This window comes from Rattus norvegicus, chromosome 2, assembly GCF_036323735.1.
Source record: "Rattus norvegicus strain BN/NHsdMcwi chromosome 2, GRCr8, whole genome shotgun sequence".
Classification (NCBI taxonomy): Eukaryota; Metazoa; Chordata; class Mammalia; order Rodentia; family Muridae; genus Rattus; species Rattus norvegicus.
Genome location: NC_086020.1, coordinates 244,073,695 through 244,098,681, shown reverse-complemented (window position 1 = coordinate 244,098,681; position 24,987 = coordinate 244,073,695). Strand labels below are relative to the sequence as shown.

Genomic DNA, 24,987 nt, shown 5'->3' with positions numbered 1-24,987 from the left:
AGGCAGGGCTGCAGGAACCTCAGCTTTTGAGCTAGCTCCACAGTAGTAGGGTGCATTACAAAGCCAACGGGGCGCTGTGCGTTAATGTCCAACATTCATCTTTGCTATTTGATTGCCAACCCCCTACTTAAATTAAATGTGCGGTGACTATATATGAAAACATACCTCCCTCACCACATCCTACATTCTGCACAACTCACAGGAAAAGCTGTCTAGTTTGGGGATGGGTGTGCAGACCAAGACTAGAACATTTGCCTCGAATCTGTGAAGCCTTGGATTTGATCCCCAACAACATGTGCATGTGAACACGCACACGGACACACACACACACACACACACACACACACACATACACACATTTTTAAATGTCATTGTAAAATAATCTTTTCTAACCAGTTGTGGGGTAAAATGCCTTGAGATTAATGCCTTCTGTGCACCTGCCATGTTCCAGGTTGCCTCAGATAATCCTTAAACAATGCCATAGTTTAGTGGGCCAGCCCTATTCCATCTCCTAGACAGACAAGAAAGCCCAACACTCAAGAAAATTTAAGGGACTTAGCCAAGATCATGGCATAGAGATCAGTTTTATTTGTGGGCAGGAATGAACTGGTTATGCAGTGGTTTAAATTGTAAGGAGGAACTGGAGGTGTGGCTTACTGGCAAGAGCTCTGGCCAACGATGTTGAAGGTCTTGGCTCTCTCTAAAACATGTCGTCAGAATGCCTCCTGAAAGTGATGCTTTTCTTCTATCTTCCCAGTATATCGTTGCCAAATACCCTCACCTTGTCCACTGTCCATAAAAGTATCTATTTATAATCAGAAATAGTGAAAGATCCCTACCTCTTCACAAAGGAGAAAACAATGACGTCATTCCCAGAGAAATATAATCAGATCAACTTCTGTGTGTGTGTGCTGATATTAGGACACCCCCGGGAACTTTTGCAAAGATCTCCCTCATTATCAGGTGAAGAAAATGAAGCCCAGAGAAGTGGAAAGGCTGCTCAAAGCCACTCAGTTACCTGGTGGACATCTGCAGACAAAGGTCTCTGGCTGGGGGGTCCTCGTGCCAGATTCTCACCCCTCAGCACGCAGCTATGTGAGCTGTCACCCCGAACTCCTGGCCTCACACATTAACTACTGCAGTGGGCTGTGCTGGGAAGGAGCCGAGGCTACCCCATCCTAAGGAAGAGAGAAGTTAACAGATCCCATCTCCTGAGAAGTGTTACTAAAGAGTTATTAGAGAGAAAAAGAGCAGGCTGGGCTAAGCCTTGGGGAATCACATAGAGTAACGGCTAGGTAGTCTCTCTGAGGAGGCCATGTTGAAGAGAATCAGGAGCTGAGGATGGGCCTCTGAGAACAGCATGTGTTCGTGAGAATTCTTGAGTCTTCCTGTCTTGCTAGGTCTGCATTTCTTGCCCCTTAGCCATGGACACATCTCTTCCCATATGTAGTTTGTGTTTTTCTCAGGAAGTAAAAGTGTGCGTTTGTTTGTTTGTTTGTTTGTTGTTTGTTTGTTTGTAGCCTTTACTGAGCGGGCCTGTTTATGACTTACTAAATCCTAATAATCTGTTTTCTAGGCATGAAACCTTCCTTGAACGTATATATTCTGGTCTCTGTTCAGATTTTATATTAGAGACCAAATTAGGGAGGGAGAGCTCCTTTAGAGTTGATATTTAGAAAGTCAGACTGGGGACCCTTCGTCACCATAAGGTTTTAGTAATGCGATACCCGGAAGCTTCTAACAGTAATATGGCACGGCTTTGGTTGTCCTCCCCACTCCTGCTGATATTACTTCCGATTTTCCCGTTGCTGTGACTCACGGCTTATGACTTGGAAATACGTTGTCAAATGTGGCCTCTGTGGTACGTGCATAGCCAAGGACCTCAGCTCACCTGTTGCAAAGCCCTGTGCCCTTTAGAGACACAAAGAGTGGAGTGTGTAGTCGTAGACAGCTAGACAAAGCACGATGCCCTCAGAGGGCCACAGAACACACCCAGACAAGCTTTCTCTGGACAGAAGAATTTTCATGGTGCGGCTCAAACTTTCTTGTTTTTTCAACTTATTTATCAGCCACTGCTCTGCTTGGAAAAAAATTAAAATAATTTACTATTTAGATAGAAGGGACAAAGTCACTGTGATACAGAGAATTGACTTTTCCTTTTCTAGGGTGTCAGTGAAAATTGACTGTGACAAACAGCAGGATGGCTATTTCATCACAGGTCAATTTGAGGTCATGAAGCCCTTAAGAATAAAAAGGCACGGCTATAGCTGTGTGGGTAAATTTTAACAAGAGCCACGAGATTTCAATGGTGCAAGCTTGGTTCTGCCTATAGACGGTTAGAGGGCTGGAGATTTGACTCAGTCAGTAGACGGGTGGCCTAGCATACATCAGTCCCTGGGTTCGATCCCTGAAGATAGATAGATGTTGAGGCCCAGGAAGCTAAGGTCACTGTTGTGTTTTATATTAAAAAAAAAGAAAGAAAAGGGGGGTATGTTTGGTGGAGGGGTGGTATAGTGTGGGGGAAGGGGACACCTCTGCGGGCCTACGCTGAGGCACCCCTGCCCCCTGAGGTGCCAGCCATGGGACAATATTGTATAGGACAATATTCTATACAATATTGTATAGAATAGAGTTTATTCAGGGCATGGCATGGGGAAGGAGGGGGATTGAGGAGATAGCAGAGAAAGAGAGAGAGAGGAAGAGAGAGAGAGAGAGAGAGAGAGAGAGAGAGAGAGAGAGGAAGAGAGAGAGAGAGAGAAGAGAAGAGAAGAGGAGTAGAGGCCAGCCATGAGCATGTGGAGATGGGGAGAATGGGACCGAGAGGAAGAGAGAGAGGGAGTGAGGAGGGGGCACCCCTGGCTGTTGCCAGGTAACTGTGGGGCGGGGCCTAGACAGAATGCCAAGAGTCACCCTTAGCTACAAAAAGACTTTGTGGACTTCCTGGGCAACATGAACCCTGCCGCAAGAAAGAGAGCATTCCTGGGTTGTGTAGTTCACGATTAGTGTCTTAGCTCCAGCCAGAGCTACAGTAGAACTGCAGAATTGACGGGGCCTCGGCCGATTTTACCTGTTCGCTACAACGCTTCAAAGTTAAGATTCCAAACACATTCGCCTGCCTTCAAGGACCATCAGCTCCTGTAGAATGGGACAAGCCCCAGTTGACTATTCTCATTACCATCTGCTGGCTGACCCCGATGTGTCCTTCCTACTTCCTGCCACACCCCTGGGTCAGTGTTTGCCTCCAACTCTGTCTACACCTGTAGTCTCTTGAGCTGGCCTCCTTGTTAGTCTTTTCCTGGAGACAGATGGTCTCCACTGACTCAGTCAGGCTTAACAATCCATTCCTGGAGAAGAAGCCTTTGCTAATCATGAGCTTTGCTCCTTGGGACCCCTCATCCCTTATGTATGAACCGCTCGTTTGGATGGCCTATAGCAAGTGGGGGGAAAAAATCAGCTTGTTGGAATAATTGTTCTTGAGGATGTAGTATGCTCCGTTTCCATAACAACTGAGTTCAGCAGTCAGGATTGCTGAACTGAAACTGACAGGCGGTGTCTGGTGCAGTTGCCGTGTCTCGAGGGAGAGCGCTCAGGTTAATCATGAGTCTGTATGGTGCCTCTTCCTCTATGTCCCACAGCTCTCTCACTGAGAGCAGCACCCTAGGCTGACTCAGCACAAGTGAGAGCACTCTCCACCATCCCGACAGGAGGAGTGTTCGTGGAGAGTGTTCCCTCCTCAACACCGGGGCAGATGCAAGCACGAGCTTAGCGGTCTTCTGATTCCTCCATGAATATCACTGCTCTGTTCCTGAGGAGAGCAATCCTGTATATAGAGATATGCCCGTCCGAGGATACAGAGTTGATCTCTAAAGGTCAAGCCAGCATTCACAAGGCTTTGTGGCTACCCCACAGGCTTTGTGGGGTCCCACACAAGACGCTGCACTCACACAGCATGAGCGCAGCCACTGCAAGCATTAGAAGCATTTGGAGAATGTGCTCCAGAGAGCTTCTCCAGGTCCCACCAGGGGTGCTTGCCTTTTTTCATTGCCTCTTCTCCTACTTCCCCTTCCTTCCTCTATTGCCCAGGTCCCTCCTTCCCTTGAACACAGTCTTTCGATTGCCCAGTGGAGTTGGGCTTCACTTCCCTTGTGCACTTTTCACTGTTGTGTGTTGCCTAAGACATCACATAGTCTGAGTTCACACTGATTTGCCCAAAGCGTTGAGAGACGTTTGCACTTGGAAAGCACATCTGGTTAATCGAGTGAAAGGCGAAGCTAATGGCATAATGATGGGGCTATCACTCAGTGCTGGTGGCTCCAGCGTGTCAGGGCACAGATGGCCTTGTTTATGTTGGCACCAGCGCGCTTGGGAGCTGTTTCTAAGCATTGTGGTGGCCATCTTGATTGTCGACTTGATTGGGTTAATAAACACCTCTAGATATGTGTGGGGTCCTGAGGACTCTGACCTAATCAGTGGGATTATGGGTTCATTGATGGAGTCATGATAAGGTAGCATTATTGTAGGAGGTGGGACCTTGTTGGAGGAAGGAGATCATGGGGACCTCCTTTGAGGGCTGTCTCGTGTCCTACCACTTCTTGTACCTCCTTCTCTCTGTTTTTTTGTTGCTATGATGTGAGCTGTTCATCTCTACCTTACCCTTATACCATGATGGGGTGAACTCTTGGAAGTCACGGTCCACAGTCAATCTTCTGCTTTTCACAGGCATATTGTCATGGCGATGCAAAGACCAGCCAACCCAAGCCATGAGCTTTAGAGATATTCTGATAAAAGTCCGTGTCCTTACATGCATTTTAGCCACTACACGTGGTCCTAGCTAGTATATTAGAGAAATGAGAGGCTTTCCTAGAATTTGATGTTAAATGATTATCATGATTTCATTATAACCCCGTCGTCTTTCATTGTTTCCTGATAAAAAAAGAACTGAATAATCACCTTTCAGAAGAATCTATTTAGAGATAAGCATGAATGTACTTGGTTAAATCTGTTATAACATGTTACAATCCTTTCTATTCAACCTCACTTGATAGAAACCTGCTTCAGCGTAGCACTTGACACGGGCCAGGCACTAGAGAAACCTCTTCAGTGCTGTCTTACGCCGCAGTGCTTGTGCCCAGACAAAGGCAGAGCACACTGACAACCTTCATTTCCCAGGAAGACAGAAAGATGAATGGTGTATGAGAAAACGGTGTAGCTTGGTCGGGGGTAGGACTTAAAATACTCTCTGTTGTCAACAAACACTATCAGTTGTTTCTCTTGAAGTGACAAGCTTTACTTACTTTCAAAAAAAATATCTGCCAGATATTGGTGCCTGCCAACTCCTGGTTGGCTCCTCAGAAAGTAAAAACAGATTTACAGCCAAACCATTGGAAACGTGCCAATCTTACCTGATCTTGGGAGCCAAGTAGGGCCTGAACCCAGACAGTACTCAGAAGGGAGAGAGTAGGAACAGCATTCAATTAGAAAGAAAGAATGAAAGACAGAGGGGGAGGGGAGGGGGAGGGGGAGGGGAGAGGGATAGAGAGGGGTAGAGAGGGGAAGAGGGAGGGGGAGAGGAAAGCTAGCTCATGAGTGGCGAGATGGCTCAGTGGTTAAGAGCACTGACTGCTCTTCCAGAGGTCCTGAGTTCAATTCCCAGCAACCACATGGTGGCTCACAACCATCTGTAATGGGATCTGATGCCCTCTTCTGGTGTGTCTGAAGACAATGTACTTATATACATAAAATAAATAAATAGACTGTTTGAAAAAGAAGGTAGCTAGTTCACAATGCAGGCACACACATGCTCTTCCCCCAGGAAGCAGTTATTCCTCTGTGTGCCCAAGTGTTTTATGCTCACTTCCCGTTTTGCTGCACAAACTACTCAAATGAGCCAGGCAAGATGATGTATGCCCTTAGTCCTAACACTCAGGAGGTGGAGGCTGGGGGCTGTCTGTAAGTTTGAGGTCAGTCTAGTCTATATCAAATCTCAGGCCAGCCAGGGTTTCATAATGAGATTCCATCTTGAAAGAACCGAGATATCGCATACTTATGGGCCATTTTTCTTTAATTAAATTTTCTTCTGCTTCACCAAAGTGTCCTTAAGTGGTACTGATGTGGGTACATCGTGGTGAGGATGCACAAGCCAATGAGATGGCTCCCTGGTGAAGGCGGTTGCTCACCACCCAGCTTGAGGACTTGTGTTTGATCCCTGGAGCCTATGTTAGAGCAGAGAACTGACTGTCACTGTTGTGTTATCCTCGGGCCTCCACATGCATGTTGCGGCAAGCGTACGCACCGAATACATACATGTAAGACACGATAAAGAGGCACACGTGGCTTTACTGCTGGATTCTGACGCTATGCCTCCGTGGTTTTAGTCACTGCCCCTGCCATCCAGGGGAAGTAAATAACGTCTTAGGATTACAGTACAAGTAGGAGCTCCCCCACCCCCAGTGTCTGCGGGGGCCACGCTGTGAGGATCTGCAGCTGCAGTGACAAGAGAGTGGAGAGGGGAGGGTCCCTGTTTGCTGGCATTGGCCTTCTCAAAAGAGGGCATCAGAGGACAGTGGCATCTCCAGGGAGTCTCTGCTTCTCTGGCTCCTGGAGGTCTGGGATGCTCTGGACCAAGGGACACAGGACACATGTCAGAAGAGTGTGTCAGACCCAGCTTTGGGTCAGTACAACAGAGAGAGCCAGGCAGAAAAGAGGACAAAACAAACAAACAAACAAACAAAAACCAAATAAACGAAAAACCTTCGAGGTGGAGAAGCGGCCCTAACTGGAAGACAGAAGCAAACGAACTGAACCAAGGGCACCAGAATGAGCAGGCGGAGCTGTGGACTCCCAGGGCTACACCTTGGCTTCGGCCATCCTGTGACGCAGGCGGCTCAGGAGCAAAGCAATGGGCGATTTGCTTTGGCTGGGTTATGGGCCACCCAGACAGTGGGTAAAGTGTGAATTCTTGATGTGCCTTGAGGGTTTTTCCAAGTGAGACTGCCATTTGAATCCCTGGACCAAATAAGGAAGACTGGCCTACACTGATACAGAGAAGCACTATTCAGCCTGTCTGCCTGGGGGAAAAGGACGCACAGAAGAAGAAAATGGGGGTCTTTGTCACTTTGGAAGTTAGAATCCATTTGTCCTGTCCTTGGACATCACAGCTCTGGGTCCTTCAACCTTCAGACTCTAGAATTTATACCATGGGCCTAGACTACCAAACTGCTGGAAACAGTGTGTCACTTGGGTTCAGCTTGAATGCCATCAGTCAGTTCCCTCACTCTCTGATTTGAGACGGCCGCTATGGGACTTCTCGGCCTGCAAGGTCACATATCCAATTCCCCAAATTAATCTCCTCTTTGCTGTTATTGCTGCTGCTGCTGCTGCTGCTGCTGTTGCTTTGGCTTGTGAGACAAGGTTTCATAGCCCAGGCTAGCCTCAGTCAGACCTGAACCCATCCTCCTGCCACAGCTTCCGGGATGCTGGGATTGTAGGTGTGTGCCAGAATGCCTGACCCGAGGCTATGTATCAGTCCCCTGGCCCATGAAACGGGGTTGCCATAGAGACATGTTTCCATCTGACTCCCAGTCATTAGCCAGGGCTAGCTGAATCTGAGGGTTCATATGTGCATGGGTGCATACCACACACACACACACACACACACACACACACACCACATACCACACACACACACACACACCACATATCACACACACACACACCACACCACACACACCACATACCACACACATACACCCACACACACCACACACACACACACACCACACACCACAACCCACAAACACACACACACACACCACACATACCACATATCACACACACACACATCACACCACACACACCACATACCACACACACACACACCACACACACACCACACACCACAACCCACAAACACACACACACACACACCACACACACCACATATCACACACACACACCACACCACACACACCACATACCACACACACACACACACACCACACACACCACATATCACACACACACACCACACCACACACACCACATACCACACACACACACACCACACACACCACAACACACACACACCACACACATCACATACCACACACACACACACCACACACACCACACACACCACACACACCACATACCACACACACATACACACCACACACACCACATACCAAACACACACACACACACACCCCACACACACCACACACACCACATACCACACACACACACACCACACACACCACATACCACACACACACCACAACACACACACAACACACACAACACACACACCATATACCACACACACACACACACCACACACCACATACCACACACATACACCCACACACACCACACACACACACACACACCACACACCACAACCCACAAACACACACACACACACACCACACATACCACATATCACACACACACACACATCACACCACACACACCACATACCACACACACACACCACACACACACACACCACACACCACAACCCACAAACACACACACACACACACCACACATACCACATATCACACACACACACACCACACCACACACACCACATACCACACACACATACACACACCACACACACCACATATCACACACACACACCACACCACACACACCACATACCACACACACACACACACACCACACACACCACACATACCACATACCACACACACACACACACCACACACACCACACACACCACATACCACACACACACACACACCACACATACCACATATCACACACACACACATCACACCACACACACCACATACCACACACACACACCACACACACACACACCACACACCACAACCCACAAACACACACACACACACCACACATACCACATATCACACACACACACACCACACCACACACACCACATACCACACACACATACACACACCACACACACCACATATCACACACACACACCACACCACACACACCACATACCACACACACACACACACACCACACACACACACACCACATACCACACACACACACACACCACATACCACACACACACACACCACATACAACACTACACACACACACACACACACACACACACACACACACACACACACCTATTCTTTCCTCCATGAGAATATGCAGACACTAGATGACTGTCACAGTGTCTTGGCCCCAACCTGCATTTTCAACATCTGGCCATTCAAGATGGGAAAGAAAAGGAGGCAGACATTGATGTTCTTGCCAAGAGAGCCCTGAGCACATTTCTCTAAGGGACAACTGTGGGTGTTGAGTCCTGAGAGCGAAGCCACCCAGTTACAGAAACTTTACAGTACAGATTCTGTGTCTAGTGACAGCACTGTGAGCACGGGCTTCGCTTACTCAAAGTTAATAATCAACTTGGAAAAACAAACAAACAAACAAACAAACAACCCTGAGAGTCAAAGGACATGGCACCATCCTTGGAATGCTGTATAATGGAATCGTTTATCTTCTTTCATTCTCTCCCTCTCTCTCCCTCTCTCTCCCTCTCTCTCCCTTTCTTTTCTTCAAGTTTTTAAATGATTCCCTCCAAGAAAGCAGTGCTGTTGACTTCGCGGTCATTTGGAATACCGTATTACCACGAGAGAGAAAAGAATATAAGTCTATGCCCAGGACTGACCTCACACTCTCCACCTCCCTTCCCTCACTGGCTGAGATCCTTCTGGAAGCCATATAACACTGGCTGGGATGCTGGTCTGGTTGCACCTGAGCCCGCACTGACAGCTGACTGTGGCCAATGCTATGACGAACTGTGCAGCATGAAGAGACTACCAAACTTACGGCAATGAGGACCTCCATTTCCGGGGTTCTGTTTGTTTGTTGTGTGTTTTCATGCGTGTATGCCCCACTTCTGAGTTCTAATTTAATGAGATGTGGTCAGTTTGAGCTGAATTGCACAATCTCAGATTAGTCAGGACAGAGAGTAAACGGGGTTTTAACAGTCTCCACTAGCCAACATTTGGGCCAGATTGTGTGGCCCAATTCGGCACATAACACTACAAAGTCCTTCATGAAACGTGAGTTTTATGTTTGCTGTCATGACAAGGACCCTTTCTTGGATGTGTTCCTATGGCAAACCTGTGGGGCTATGGTGGAGGCTTGTCTCCCCATGACCACACTGACTGATAGAGGCCTATGTGATGTGCATCTGAACTACACTCCAGCAAGGAGGGCCAGAGAGACTTATGGGGGTGTCTGAGCAGTACCAGGGCACTTGTGGCTCTACTGTAGAGCGTCAGAGAGCTACCATCAGTGTCTAAGGCTGCTAGAAAGAGTGCATGCCCTATTTCAGACAAAGCAGACATGTATTAGACAGCACAGCAAGCCAAAAAGCTTGGTGAAATGAGGACTTTCTCGGATGGCGTGCAGAGACTCTCAGGCACATTGGGTCTCTGAGGGACTTTCTCGGATGGCGTGCAGAGACTCTCAGGCTCATTGGGTCTCTGAGCCCCAGGTCTTACTTGCTTCCCACCGACCTGACAGAGGACAACAGCAGTTTCTCCTCTCTGCCCTGAGAGGAACGGCCCAGCGTTTGGTAAGAGGACGAGGACTTTATTAGGCGTCATAACAGTTACTCGTTCACCATAAGGCTGTTATCTAAGCATTATTACACTGTAAATATGAAAAGGAGGATGAACAGGCCTCCCTGGGCAGCCATTGGGCCATGGCAAACTGCCTCGCCTTGCTCAGGTCCTCCAGAAGCTGTCAGGCAGGCCTGGCTCCAGAATCACCTGGGGACTGTTTTGAAGACTTTATTTATTTTAAAGAGAAACTTCAAACTTCCAACAGAGATAGAAGCATTTTTTTTCAATATAGAAATCTTTTATTGTCCCCCCAAGAGCCCAAGTTGTCCTTGTGATCAGGATCTTTTTTCTGGAGCTGGGAAACTAAGGTCTCACTCATTAGCCTGCTACACGGTTCCCCTCTCGGACACATAGATGCTGTCCAAAAACTTCCTGATATCCTTGTTTTTAACTGTTGTGGCTTGCTGAATCAGAGCTGCTGAATTTGAAACAAGTTCAATATCATTTCCTTCAAGATTAATTCGTCCTCCTGGGCTTGAGAGGCAGAACAGGCAACACCTGTCCTATTCCGAACCCTGTGGATGTATTTTCCAACCAAGAAATTTCGACCAAAGGCCCATTCTTCTGAATAACGACGTTGTTGGGGAAGCATCCACAGACCTCATCTTGTAACAGAAGTCCAGCGTCATACCCTTGATCGTGTTCTGAACCTGACCACAGATGCTTCTAACAGTGGCCAGTTCCTTTCTGTTACCCGACCACTTGTCAACACGGAGCCTGTACATTTTCTTTCCAAGAAGACTGAGCTCTACGTTGATGTGATTGAAGTCCCTCTGCAGAGTACCCCTGGGGCCCTTCACAATGACCGTGCGACCCTTCAGAGTGGTGTGGACATTTTCTGGAATGCCGACAGTATGATTGCAGAGAATGGTCTTCATTCTCACAGTAGATGGGGCAAAGAGAGAACGTCTTTCGTCATCACGTTCTTGTAACCCCGAGCTAGAAGCATTTTTGTAGGGAGTACCGTGTATCTGTCAACTATTTCTCTGGTGAGCATTTTGTCAGGACTTGCTTCTCACAGCTCAGTCTACCCCCAGCTCCCTCTCCCCATATCTTATTTTTTTTTTATACATTTCAAGATACATTGCAAATCCCTGCCCCACTTTTCTGGAGAACCTTCTAAACTTTTGAGTCTTCAGGAGGTGTCATAGATATTTTTCCTGTCCTGGAATTCTTTTCCCCAAATCCTAAGTTTCTTCGTTCACTGCAGTAACTGTGCTGATAGAGCCCCTACCAACCAAGACTGTGCCAGTCCCATAGTAAAGACTCAAGACAGCTAAACACTGGCTGAACAGAGCTCTGGAAATAGGTTAAGGCGGTTGAATCCTTAGTGGAATACCTGCCTGGCATGCCTCAGTGGGTCACATGACCAGTTCATGAAACAGGAAATGAGTGAGCCAGCGTCCGGGTCACTTTTGGGGCACATCCCCAAAGTCCTCAAGCCTCCCGCTAGGTCCTGCCTCTTAAACTCCCTACCACCTTCCACAGTGCCAAGCTGAGGATCAAGCCTTCACCACCACATGCATGAATGAGCCTTTAGAGAATATTCCAGACCTAACTTTAGCAGGTCAGGAGCAGAATTCTCCCGTAGGCAGGAGCACTGTGGGAGGAAGGCTGGGGTACTACAGTGTAATACAACCCAAAGTAGGGGTCCCTTCAGGGAACCCAGTCAAGGGACCAGGCCATGGAGGCAGAGTGGCTCCGAGCATGCCCTAGACCTCAGAGCTGTCTGATTTACTCAGCTTGTGCGATCGCACCCACGACTGTTAATCAGAGGCAGGATGTAGGAACTTTGTGGCCCGAGAAAAAAGGAAAATCAATGCTCTTCCAACCACTTAGAAGGTCCAAAGCAAGGCCTATGACTGGGGTCCCACTGACTCTTGTGTCATGTACAGGGCTGCCTCATGAAGCGCTCAAACCTCAGTCATTGGCCCAACAGTTGCCAGGCACCTCCTAGATTCCAGGCCATGATAGTAAGGAAGTCCTCAGGGCCCAGCCCAATCTAAAGTCTTATATGACCCACAGCTGACCCTGTCACTCGTGTTTCAGTCCATGAAAGGCTTTCAGAACTTGTAGAAGGTTGACTGGTGTAAATACATAGTTTTCCTTGTCACCCCAGGCCACAGAGCATCAGCTCCCAGCCACGCACATTTGAGCTCAGCTCAGCAAAGCACTCGTGTTAGCTGGAGAAGGTCACAAGTGATTTGTGGGCCCCGAGTGGCTCAGGGTCACAGTTAAGAAGCAAAACAGCCTTTCTCTGAAAGGAAGCATTCAGTCACAAAAACGTACACTCGGGGTTGGGACCATTTTCATTGAAAGAAAAGGATTTCAAGGGCAGGAATGGATGGATTTTGAAAAAGAAAAGAAAAAAAAAGGATTGATTACCTGGAAATAGGATTTGCAAAAGATAATTAGTACTTGTCTTAGTTTGCTTGTACTGCTGTGAACAGGCACCATGACCAAGGCAACTCTTACAAGGACAACATTTAATTGGGGCTGGCTTACAGGTTCAGAGGTTCAGTCCAGTGTCATCAAGGTGGGAGCATGGCAGGCAGGCATGGTGCAGGAGGAGCTGAGAGTTCTACATCTTCATCTGAAGGCTGCTAGCAGAATACTGGCTTCCAGGCAGCTAGGGTGAGGGTCTTAAAGCCCACGCCCACAGTGACACACTTTCTAATAGTGCCACTCCCTGAGCCAAGCATATGCAAACCATCACAGTACATCTAAGGTATAGTTACAGAGACTATACACCTTAAAGATGTGGAAAATAGAGCTACAGTTTAAAGAAGTGTCTAATCATTGTAAAAAGCATATGCTGTTAGAGCTAATATGTCTCTGCATCTGTGTGCGTGTTCATGTGTGTACACATGTAGGCATTGTGCATGTGCTGTGTGTGTGTCTTGCTGTTTCTCTGCCAGCCACTTTCGCACACTGTCCCCTTGACGGATTGTTACCACACCTGATGCACACATCACGTTCCGCAGGACGTGCTAACGTGGCCCCACGCCATGCTAGTCCCAAGCATTCTATAGCCTAGCACGGCTTCCTGTCACAGACTCTGCTCACACTCCCAACAACCCAGTGAAATCATGACTCAACAAACCGGAACCCAATGACCAGATTCATGTTAAATACTCAATCCACAATACATCCACACAATTGCAACCAATTGGTAAGGATATAAACCACCCACCTAGATAAGATAGACTTGCCTATAGAATCCATCTGTTAAGAAACATTCATAACAACCTGTATCTATATGGTTTACATCTGCCTCCATGTTGCTTCTCTCAGCTGCTCTCCTCCTCACTCTGGTCTCCCCTCCTCTCTAAAACTTTTCTTCTGCCCATCCTTCCATCTTGTCCAATGACAGGCCTTGTTCTATCCTATACCTACCTTCACCTGCATAATGACATCAACCTACACCTTCTACCTTTGGTTTGAGATAGAGTCTCTCATTGGCCTGGAACTTGTCAGGATTGGAGAACTGGTCCGTAAGCTCCCAGGGATTCACCTGTCTCTGCCTCCCATCTCACGACCACTGAGAACTTTGGGGGACATACTTGTCACGCGCCTAATGTCCCGCCAGTAAGAACGACGCGCGGCAACAGGATTCTTCTGCGAACAAGCCTTTACTGTGTTACAGCTCTTCTTAGTGTTACAGCTCTCTTAGTGTTACAGCTCTCTTGAACAGGGACCCCGAGCAGCAAAATCGCTCGACTTATATAGACAACAGTATGCTAATTATCTCTCAGGGATTGGTGGGGCATGGATCACCCCACTACTTGTCCTCCAGGGATTGGCGGAGAATGAATCACCTCATTAGCATATTAACGGTCAACTGACACCTGGTGCATAAACCGCACATGTGCAGTACCGCTGTTCACCACTAGAGGGAGCCCTAGCAAGGGGACAAGCCTGCACATGCGCAGTAAGTTGTCGACATCCAGACAAGGCTGGATGTCGGCGCCATCTTTGTTTCGCTGCCGCTGCGCCGCTCTCTACACATATTCAAATCCCACTAGGAACATCTCCTGTCATCAGATATAGGGATATAGTTGGCAGGAGGTGTTAAGGCTGGGATGAAGTTAGGTCCGATGGCCCAATGGGCTCTGTTTTCTCACTCTCTCAAGGAATACTTACCAACTCAGAGTGGATGTGGATAAAGTTAACAATTGACTGGTTATAAAGAGTGGGTGGTGCTTGTCATGGGAGGCACCATAGTTTCAAAGGAGGCAAAGCACCCATTACCAGTTAGGGCCTGGTGTCGGGCTGGCTGGATGGTAGAGCTTCAAGGATCAACTTGGTGGGGTCATAAGGAGGACAAACAACAAGGTGAACAAGCTGGAAAATGGGGGCAGGAAGACACCATTAGATGGTTTGAGTTGAGTGGTGATTGCTTGGGTTCAACCAGATGTGGGCTTAGCTGAAGCTGGGTCATGGGAAAATTAATTTCCTGGCTAATGTAGGAATATAAGCTTAGGAAACTTTGCTAATGGCAATCAGAACCCAGCAGACATTTTCCTCCACTTTGCCTTAGAGAAATGTAGTCCTCTAAGTTCTGCAGATCCAATGTGTATAGCTGAACTATCAAATACACATACAGAGGTTCCTAGGTACTGATAGCACTTTCATGCCCTCACGTGGTCAGACATTTCTAAGCGATGAAGTCACCTCTGACTTTGAAGTGGGTTTGACTCAGACCCCCACGTGCTCAGTGTTGTAACTCAGGACAGAGCTAAGGAATGGGTGTTCATTGGACATGGCGGGTGCCAAGCATCATGTTTTGTCTGAGAGAAAAGATGAAGGACAGGATTATCGATTTCAAAGACAGTGTGAGGCAGGAGATTGATTGTTTCTCCCATGTAGAAACCGGAGGTCAGGCACAGTAAAGGGCCTGTCCGCAGTCACAGGATACGGACTTGCAGAGCCGCATCCTCCACACAGTAGAGGATGCTGCACTGTTAGACTCTTCCTTAACATGTCATTTGCTCTGGCACAGCCATAAATTACTAACCCCCTGCCTCTGGATGGTGCTTACAGGCCTCAATCAGACCCTGGCACCCAGCTGTCACCCTGTCCTAAATCTGATAATTCTCTGGTAGGAAGACTCAGCCCCAGGACTGTTAGCACCAGGCTTATTGGTATCAAACCAGTGAAAGCCACCCCCTCAATGTCCCCACAGTGTTCCCAAGTGAAGAGCTGTGTGAGCATGCCGTAGGCTAAACCCTAGGTTACCGCCCCAGGGTGACCAGTATACAATAAAATGTCAATAAAGGACACTGTGGGCTGGGGCCGGGGTTTAGGTGGTAGAGTGCTTACCCAGAGAGCACGAAGCCCTGTGTTCAGTCCCAGCACCAAATAAACCAGATGTGTGGTGAATGCCTGCAGTCACCTCACTTAGGAAGCAAAGGAAGGAGGGCCAGAAATCATCCTTGGCTACAAGTTCAAGGCTAGCCTGGACTACGTGATATTTTCATGCTCAAAAATCTAAAATAGGGGTTGGGGATTTAGCTCAGTGGTAGAGCGCTTGCCTAGGAAGCGCAAGGCCCTGGGTTCGGTCCCCAGCTCCCAAAAAAAAAAAAAAAAAAAAAAAAAAAGAACCAAAAAAAAAAAAAAATCTAAAATAGCCAGCTCACGTTGACTATATACATAACTGTAAATATATAAAATCGTGAATTTGAACGTCTTCACAAGAGATGAGCTTCATAGTAGCCCTAGGTAAACCGATTCTATCATTTCCACTTAGTGGAGAAGAAAGTTACCACGCTTCCTGGAAATGTGCTTATAATATTGACTGTGAACTCACAAAAATACATAATTTAGCTTTTTAAATAACCACAGCTCTACTTTAATGATTCATGAGGTGCTAAAGAGTCATGTGCCGAGAACAGAAACAACAGAGCACGCCCAACTCAGCACCATCTCTGTGGGAGCACTCACACCATCTCTGTGGGAGCACTCACACCATCTCTGTGGGAGCACTCACACCATCTCTGTGGGAGCACTCACACCATCTCTGTGGGAGCACTCACACCATCTCTGTGGGAGCACTCACACCATCTCTGTGGGAGCACTCACACCATCTCTGTGGGAGCACTCATACTGTCTTTGTGGGAGCACTCAGAATGAGGAGTCATCCAAACTGAAGGGCTCTCACTTGCTGGTATTCAGGACATGGCCGATTGTCTGTCTGACATCATCTGCTGCACTTTCCGGGGCTGGACCAGAATGTGCTCTACCTGCCAATATTACTGTCTCCTCCCATCTTTTCCAAAGCCAGGCAACTGTAACAACCGCTTAGGATACAGGTCCTCACCCCGAAGGGCCCAGGATGAGAATCCAGGAGCTCTGCTTAAGGTGAAGCCATGAAAACTGAATACCAGGTCCAGAAGAACACCCCTCCCTCGGCTAGGCTCCTGGGTTCCGTCTGACAGGCTGAGTGGAAAGCCAGGCTCTGAGGACTGACCCTGTTCCAATGGAGCAGTTTCAGGTTCACACGGAAAATTCAACAGACCAGTTTTTCTAAATTCCATTTGGTGTTGAAAGTAAGGATTCCTCTGCTCTTTTTGCTATGAAGACTTTGACAGACCCCTCCAATGTGGAATTTCATCTAAACTCTGAGTCACACCAGGAATAGTACATTAAACATCTGTGAGGTGGCAGTAAAGTGACAGCCCACTGTCTTCTTCAGTCACCTGGCCTGGCCAACGGCAAACACAGACCCTTCAGTCTGAGATGGGGTTCTCCAAAAGAATTTTGTCCCATGTATCAAATTATCCTAGAGGATATGCCAACCCCACCCCCCTCCCTAAGCGCTAAGTTAGATCTTGGTGGTGTATCAGAAAACCTGTGCAACCGCTAGTAGGTTATATGTCCTTCTCACAGTAAGAAACTCACATTGCTCCCCAGTTTGGAGCCAGGGGAAGAATCGTGCCATTGTGCAGGTTACTTAAAATTCCACACTGCCAGCACCATTCGGGCCAAAAACGCTAAGAATCTGCAGCCCTTGCTCCCACAGAAGGTTTCTAACTGGGGCAGCCGCACCGCTCCACACAGCTGCTGTTAATTTGAGATGGAGAGTTTTAATTGCCTCTGTGTCAAGATTTATTAAATAACACTTCAGAGGGGCAAACCTATAATAGTCATATTAGTAGGAGGCTGAAGAAAGAAAATAATTGGAACACAGCATCTTCGCCTCGGAAGCCAAGTCAGAAAATATCTTTTCCTCGTGATCAGCCACTAGCTATCCCTGGAAACAGAGTTTCCAAGTAAACACAAGCCACAGAAGTCCCGTGGCCTCCCAGAGCTCAGCTGTGAGTCCTCCTAGTCATTTACCTAGAAGCACTCCTTCCTCTGAGTGGCTTTCTAAATTCCATTTGATATTGAAAAGAAGGATTCCTCTGCTCTTTTTGCCACGGAGACTTTGACAGACCCTTTCAAAGCAGAATTTCATCTAAACTCTGAGTCATGTCTCCAAGCTCTCCCTTCCTGGTACAGCTGGAGGCGAGAGCCACTGCTGTTGTGCTGAGGTCACCAACATGGCCTCGACAGAAAGGGCTGCTCACAAGCTGGCCGGCCCTGTTTCTGTCAGCCTCTGTAATGGCTGCATTCCTGCTATGTCTGGCCCATCCATGCAATGCTGCGGGGGCGTCTGAATCTTCCCTTTTGACTGAAAGCAGCGATGTGGATGAGCACGTGTGTGACAGTGCATCTTTCTCGGCCTGTCTGCCACGGGGAGAAGCCTGAGAGGTTCTTCTGCAGAAGTGGGTTGGGAAGGGACATCCCTTAGTAGCCAGTTCCCACTATCCAAGAGAGCTAGGAGTCCGGCTAGAATCTCAATTGTGGTTCGTGTCTTTTATTTCAAATATTCCTTTTTCAGGAAGCTATGATTAGGAGGCATGAACCATGAACCATCCCCAACTATAGGTGGTGTGTTCTATGTATACACACACACACACACACACACACACACACACACCAGAAAAATAAAATAAACATAGGGTGTTTTTTCCCCTAAAATCTGGGGAGTAAAGAGAGTAGGAAAGTCCTGGCATTTGAAGATGAGAACCAGGAAGAACAAATGCTCTATGGTCCTCCAGAGGGAATTGGGGTGCCCCCGCCAGGCTCGAGCCAACACTGATCCACTCTTTGTTTCTGTTAGCATAACTTCTTATACATAAGCTGCAAATAAATGAGGTCATGGGTGGCTTTCTTTCTGTGCCTGATTTATTCCACTTGCAATAAAGGACACGCTGGCCTGGGGAGGGTATGAAGTGGGAGAATAATGTTTGAGGAAGTGGAAGTGCTGGGGCCTCTGGCTTGATTGTATACATTTACCACATTCCCAAACACGTATAAAGATTTTACAAACCTTTAAAAGAATTATCAGCGAAGCATGGAGACATCTGAAGCAGGAGGCGACTGGATACTGACGTCTCTTCTCTCTAGAGTATTTTCAGCATTACCCCCTGCACACAGGGGACCAGAGTTTTCCTACCCTTCTGCACAGCTACCTCTGCAGACCACCGCCAGCTTTCGGTGGAACCAACTGATTGATGCAACAGTGTCCTCTGAAGCCCACGTTGTCATTCGTGATCGGGCTCCCGTAGTCACCTTCAATGTGGAAAAGTCCCTGTGGGTTTGACACTTTGCAAGGTTGCTTTCATTTCCTTTTGTTTTATTTTTATTGGTTTTTAAAAGAGAAAAGGTGGGGCAGGGGAAACAGGATGAGCAGCTGAACCCCCACTTCTATTACTCAGACTTCCACTCTTTGCTGCATGGGGCGGGGAAGGGCTCCAGCCACCTGGGAGCCAGAGAGCAGTGTGGCCTTGGGAAAGCAGAGTGGCTCAGGAGAACAGTGTGGCGCAGGAGAGCAGAGTGGCTCAGGAGAACAGTGTGGCCTCAGGAGAGCAGTGTGGCCTCAGGAGAGCAGTGTGGCCTCAGGTAGCAGCAGATTCCATGGACTCGGGAGCCTCACTCAGCATTGCAGGGGTGAGAGTGAATGAGAGAGGACGGTGAGTGGTGCAGGGGCTAGGGGGCGTCAGTGAATAAGACTCAGCAGAGATAAACATTCATGAAACACCATCATGAAACCCATTGTTTTATTTGATGAATATCCACCAGGAAAAAAAATAATTATTACATCCCCCAAAAGGAGACAGTAGACCTGAGATAAGTGTCTGATGTGTCTTCTTCCCAAGGTGGCCCTGGCTCTGGCAAAGGCACCCAGTGTGAGAAGCTGGCAGAAAAATATGGGTTCACCCATCTCTCTACTGGTGAGCTGCTGCGCCAGGAGCTGACCTCGGAGTCCGAAAGAAGCAAACTGATCCGTGACATCATGGAGCGTGGAGATCTGGTGCCCTCGGTAAGCAGAAACCCACCCTGCCTTCCCTGGCGGCCAAGCCACTGACTGCTGTGGCAGGCTGGATCACAGAGACAAAGAAACCCCCAGGATCCAGAGATAGGTTTGATTTTTCTCCTCAGTGGCAGTCCAGAGGCCGGCTGGCTGGCCTATGTCCACAGCCAGCTATGCCTTGGCCAGCCCCTTCAATGTCAGCCTGGTTCATGAGTTTCCAAAACCAGCCTCAGTGTGGAGTAAGATCTTCAAAGCCTTCGAGTATGGAGAACTAAAGTCAGAAGCCTCCAAGAAGCAGCATCTTCCTTGGAGTGGGCTTGTGTAATGTTCTGCTGTTTGTCCACCTGACAGGCTCCAGAATCACCTAGGAGACAGTCCCCCTGTGGGAGATTATCTTGACCAGGTTCATTGATATGAGAGGACCCAGCTCGACTGTGAATGGGACCCTCCTCTGGGCGGGGATTCTTGTTCTAGTCACTCTTCCATTGCTATGACAAACACCAGGGCCAAAAGCAGTTTACAGGTGGACTCATCCGGATTACAGATTGCAGTCATTGAGGGAGCCACGCAGGAACTGACGGCAGGAACTGAGACAGAGGCCAAAGCCTTTGGCTGGCTTACTGCCCTGGTCCACCTTCCAGAAATAGCACCATCTACTTTGGGCCGGGCCATCCATGTCAATTCACAGTCAAGAAAATGCCCCAGAGACATGCCATCGGCCAATCCGATGGAGGCGGTTCCTCAGTTAAGACTCCCTATTCCTGGAGGCTAGGTTTATGTCAAGTTGACGAAAAACAACCAGCACAGTATATAAGACTGTATATAAGACTGTATAAGACTGTATACAAGACTGTATATAAGACTATACAAGACTGTATATAAGACTGTATATAAGACTGTATACAAGACTGTATATGAGACTGTATATAAGACTGTATACAAGACTGTATATAAGACTGTATATAAGACTGTATACAAGACTGTATATAAGACTGTATATAAGACAGAAAGCAAGCTAAGCTACAGCAAGTATTCACATCTCTCTGTTGATTATGGTTTCATTATTGCAAGCGTGTGTGTGTGTGTGTGTGTGTGTGTGTGTGTGTGTGTGTGTGTGTGTTTGTACGTGTGTTTTAAGATCAGAGGAAGACATTAGGTACCTTCCTCGACTGCTCCCACCTTAGTTTTTGAGAGGTTCTCTCACTGAACTGCCTGCTGAAGCTCACCGTTTTGCCTGGGCTGAGTAGTTAGGGTACTCTTGGGAGTCACCTGTCCCTGCTCCCCAATGCTGTGGGTGGCCTGCAGCTGCTGTGCCTGGCTTTGTAATGCAGACACCAGGAATTTGAATTCAGGTTCTCCTGTTTTCATAGCAAGTGCTCAGACCCACTGAGCCTTGTCTCCATGCCCTCAAATAGAGATTTTTATCATGTGCCTGCCATTCCAGCCCTCTCACCTTGCTACCTCCTATGTACCTTATTCCTCAGTCAGGTTGTGATGGTGCATTAGCCTGAGTCCTCTCCACCACCCATCTCTAGTCGACTTATTTGAGTCCTACAGAGTAGTTGCAACTTAACGGACTCCACCCCTCTCCCCCAAAAAGCTCCCCCAGTATGCTCTGGCCCTTGGTGCTGTTCTACATGTCTGTTATCTTTAGCTGGCATATATTCATTTGTTTCTCACTGTCTGCCTTCCTCATTAGACTGTAGATTAGGTGGAGAGTTAATTCACAATTTTTCAAAAAGATTAATTTACTTATTGTATTGAGTACACTGTCGCTATCTTCAGACACACCAGAAGATGATCCCATTACAGATGGTTGTGAGCCACCATGTGGTTGCTGGGAATTGAACTCAGGACCTCTGGATGAGCCATCTCTCCAGTCCAATACACAATTATTTAAGGAAGGGTTCTGGCCATACCTGCAACTTCTCCACCCAACCAAAACCTAGAGAAGAAGGTTTCCTCCCACCTCTCCCAAGGTTCCACCCCTTCCCCGGCCCCTCCCCACGCTGCTCTGTTCTTTCCTTATCTTGCATACTTGTTGTTTTTTTTTAAGGTTTATTTATTTTACTTAGATGAATACACTGTAGCTGTCTTCAGACACACAGAAGAGGGCATCAGATCCCATTACAGCAGTCAGTGCTCTTCATCTCTGAGCCACCTCTCCAGCCTCCTTGCACATTTGTTTAATCAATCTTTTTAATGGGAAAACCGTGTTGCTAGAAAATAGTTGATCTCGAATTAGCACATGTCAGGTTTTGCATAATGTTTCCTGGGAGGACGTTGGCAGTGACATAGTTCGGAGCAGTGTCTCATTTGCCAGGATGCCTGGAACATTCCGTTGCTACCGTGTGGGACAGGACTAGCACGTCTCATGGGGTATAAGATGCTGACAAATACCTAGTGGGATAGCAGCAGAAAGGACAGGCCAGACCAACGGAACCATGGCCCAGTACTGACTCAAAGACCTATCTGCACTGCAGACATTAGTGTAGGAGGAGAGGGGTGGGACAAGTTGGCCCAAGAGATCTGCTGTTAATCTTGACCAATCCTCCCCTCACAGAAGGATGTCTGAGGAGTCACAATTACTGTGATTTGGGGGTGCCACTAGGCCCCATGCTGACCACTCTCTCTGCTGTAGGGTGTCGTCCTGGAGCTGCTGAAGGAGGCCATGGTGGCCAGCCTGGGCAACACCAAGGGCTTCCTGATTGACGGCTACCCCCGGGAAGTGAAGCAAGGGGAAGAGTTTGGACGAAGGGTGAGCTGATGTTAGCGGTGCCCATCCAGGACACAAGGACAACACTCAGCTTAGGGGATAAACTCAAGGCCTTCTCTTGCCCGGTAACGCTGACCAGATCTTGCTGTTACAAAAATCAGAAACGTAAACATGTTCCTTTTCGAAGACGAAGTAGGAGACAGTCGGGCTTGGCTGGGTGTGGAGAGCCTAGTCAGTTCTCGCCATCTCTGCACTGTTCCTCTCTGGGTTGCTCCATTCTCTTCCTACTCCAGGCTTCCCTCCTCCCATTTCAGTGACCTGGCAGAAAACTAATTCTGCCTTGGGGTGGCAGGGTGCCCCACAAAAGACCCACGGCTGCTTCCTTTTCATCCCTCATCACTGAATCAAGGAAGAAAAAAGACTGCCTACAGGAGCCAGTTTTGGGGGGTTGGAGGGGCACCACCTGAGCCACACAGCCTGAGAGGGAGGGGCAGTCGCCCCAGGTGGAGGGAATAGCGAGGCAAGAGATACAGGATCCACAGTGCATGCCACCCTCCTTTACCCCGAGTCATCCCCAACTTCGTGCCCTCCTAATGAGGTTAGTGACTCAGAGCTATCAGCTGACACAGCAGCTGCCAGACGGGGTGACCTGCTTGGGCCAAGCCCTGTGGTGTATATTGAACACCTTGTCTGCAACTCCCCAAGTCCAGGCCAGTGGGGGGCAGTAAGACTGACACAAAACTTACACAGAAGCCAGGCGTGTGTGGCTGCTGTTTCATTCTACCATATTTTCAGCTGAACTCTTTCAGTTGATGTTTTTAAAAGTGAAGTGACCTTTTCAGTGGATAGAGAAAAAGAAATTCCTGGGGTTTGGAGGGCCAGTGCAGGCTACGCCTCTCTGTGTGGGGCACCTATTACAGCCGCTTGCAGAAGCTTGCCGTACCCTCGCCCTAAACACACAGCTGATGGGGTCACCCAGTTCCATGCCCTCCTAGCAAGGCTGCATGGATGAAGGCAATAAAACCTTGGGTTTCATCTACCCTTGAGTCTGCTTTGTCTAGTTTCCCTGAGGAGTTCCTCTGTTGCATAGCCCCCACTTAAAATAGAGTCAAGGGGTCTAGAGAGATGGCTCAGTGGTTTTCGAAGCGGACCTGAATTTGGTTCCCAGCACCCACACAGTGCCTCACTACTGCCTGTAACTCCAGATACCAGTATCATAGAAGTAAATAGGTACACGCATACACATACTACATAAGACATTTAAAATGTATTTTTAATTAGAGTCAAAGAAAAGCTTCATGATCTGATCGGCAAAGACGAATGTGGGGGAAGGGAGACATGGGTGTCAGGGAAGGGAGACAGGGGTGGAAGGTAGACATGGGTTAGGGTTAGGGTTAGGTGGCCAAGCGACCTGTGACAGATCCATGGATAAATGCCAACAATAGCAAAAAGCAAGCAGACGTGCAGCAGATGACTGTAACTGGCTTCTGAGTGATGAGAACCCCAGCAGAGGATGTCACAGCCACCTTTGCTGAGGAGGGAAGAGCAGCAGCACGGGCCATGCCCCAGCTTAGGTGTTCAGGGTACAGAGGTCTTTTCTTGAACATTCGCTCAGAGGGGTAGAGTTTTCTGGGCCCCCCATGCAGTCAAGGATACAATGGATTGTAAAAATCGGTGTCTCCACCCAAATCCCATGGGGGAGAGAGCTGAACACCAAGAAGTTTGGACAATCCTGAGACCTTGGGACAGTCTGCCACTTCTGCTCACTTCTCTCACATCCCTGGCCCAAGAGGAAACTGCATAGTGCCTCTGGATACAAGGAATATAGGAGCAGTCAGAAGCAGGAACCTGCTGGGTGCCCAGAACTGAACCGGTCACACAGTTCCCTGCACCCAAATCCCGTGGGGAAGAGAGTTGGACCCTCAGAAGTACAGACACTCCTGAGAACTCAGAGGGGACTACCCTCTGCCCACATTCCTGACCCAAGAGGAAATCACCTAGTGCCATCTGTGTCCCCTGGGCACAGGGACCCAGGAGCAGTCAGGGGCAGGACCGTTCAGGTTTCTGCCTGCACCAAGAGCTGAAAGCCAGTCACCAGGAGAGCCTATACACCTGAGAGCAGAAATCCAGCGGAAAGAAAACTGGTCCACAGGAGTGCTGACACACAAGCCTACAGAAGGGTCAAGCCACAGTCAGAGACAGCAACACAAGCTAACACCAGAGACAATCTGATGGTGAGAGGAAAGTGCAGGAACCTAAGAAAC

The 24,987-nt window shown here is 48.2% G+C and overlaps 1 protein-coding gene and 2 long non-coding RNA genes across 6 annotated transcripts in view; 2 read left to right on the top strand and 1 right to left on the bottom strand.

The window, feature by feature from the left end:
- Positions 1 to 24,987, top strand: part of Ak5 (adenylate kinase 5) — a 184,133-nt gene that overhangs the window by 142,691 nt on the left and 16,455 nt on the right. For all 3 annotated transcript variants that reach the window (NM_001108951.1, XM_017591007.3, XM_063282309.1), the window contains exons 11-12: positions 19,853 to 20,016; positions 22,649 to 22,765. In NM_001108951.1, coding sequence (NP_001102421.1) covers positions 19,853 to 20,016; positions 22,649 to 22,765 — 281 coding nt within the window. The remainder of the gene's footprint in view (positions 1 to 19,852; positions 20,017 to 22,648; positions 22,766 to 24,987) is intronic.
- LOC120100975 (uncharacterized) lies at positions 566 to 2,846 on the bottom strand. 2 transcript variants are annotated; one of them, XR_010063966.1, is made up of 4 exons: positions 2,387 to 2,846; positions 1,892 to 2,077; positions 1,019 to 1,178; positions 566 to 805 (listed from the first exon to the last, which is right to left on the bottom strand). It is a non-coding gene; the product is annotated as an uncharacterized LOC120100975 (long non-coding RNA). The 2 variants fall into 2 exon arrangements; XR_010063965.1 differs by having other exon boundaries at positions 566 to 789; positions 2,387 to 2,842.
- LOC134485695 (uncharacterized) lies at positions 3,096 to 5,253 on the top strand. Its single transcript, XR_010063967.1, has 2 exons — positions 3,096 to 3,227; positions 5,046 to 5,253. It is a non-coding gene; the product is annotated as an uncharacterized LOC134485695 (long non-coding RNA).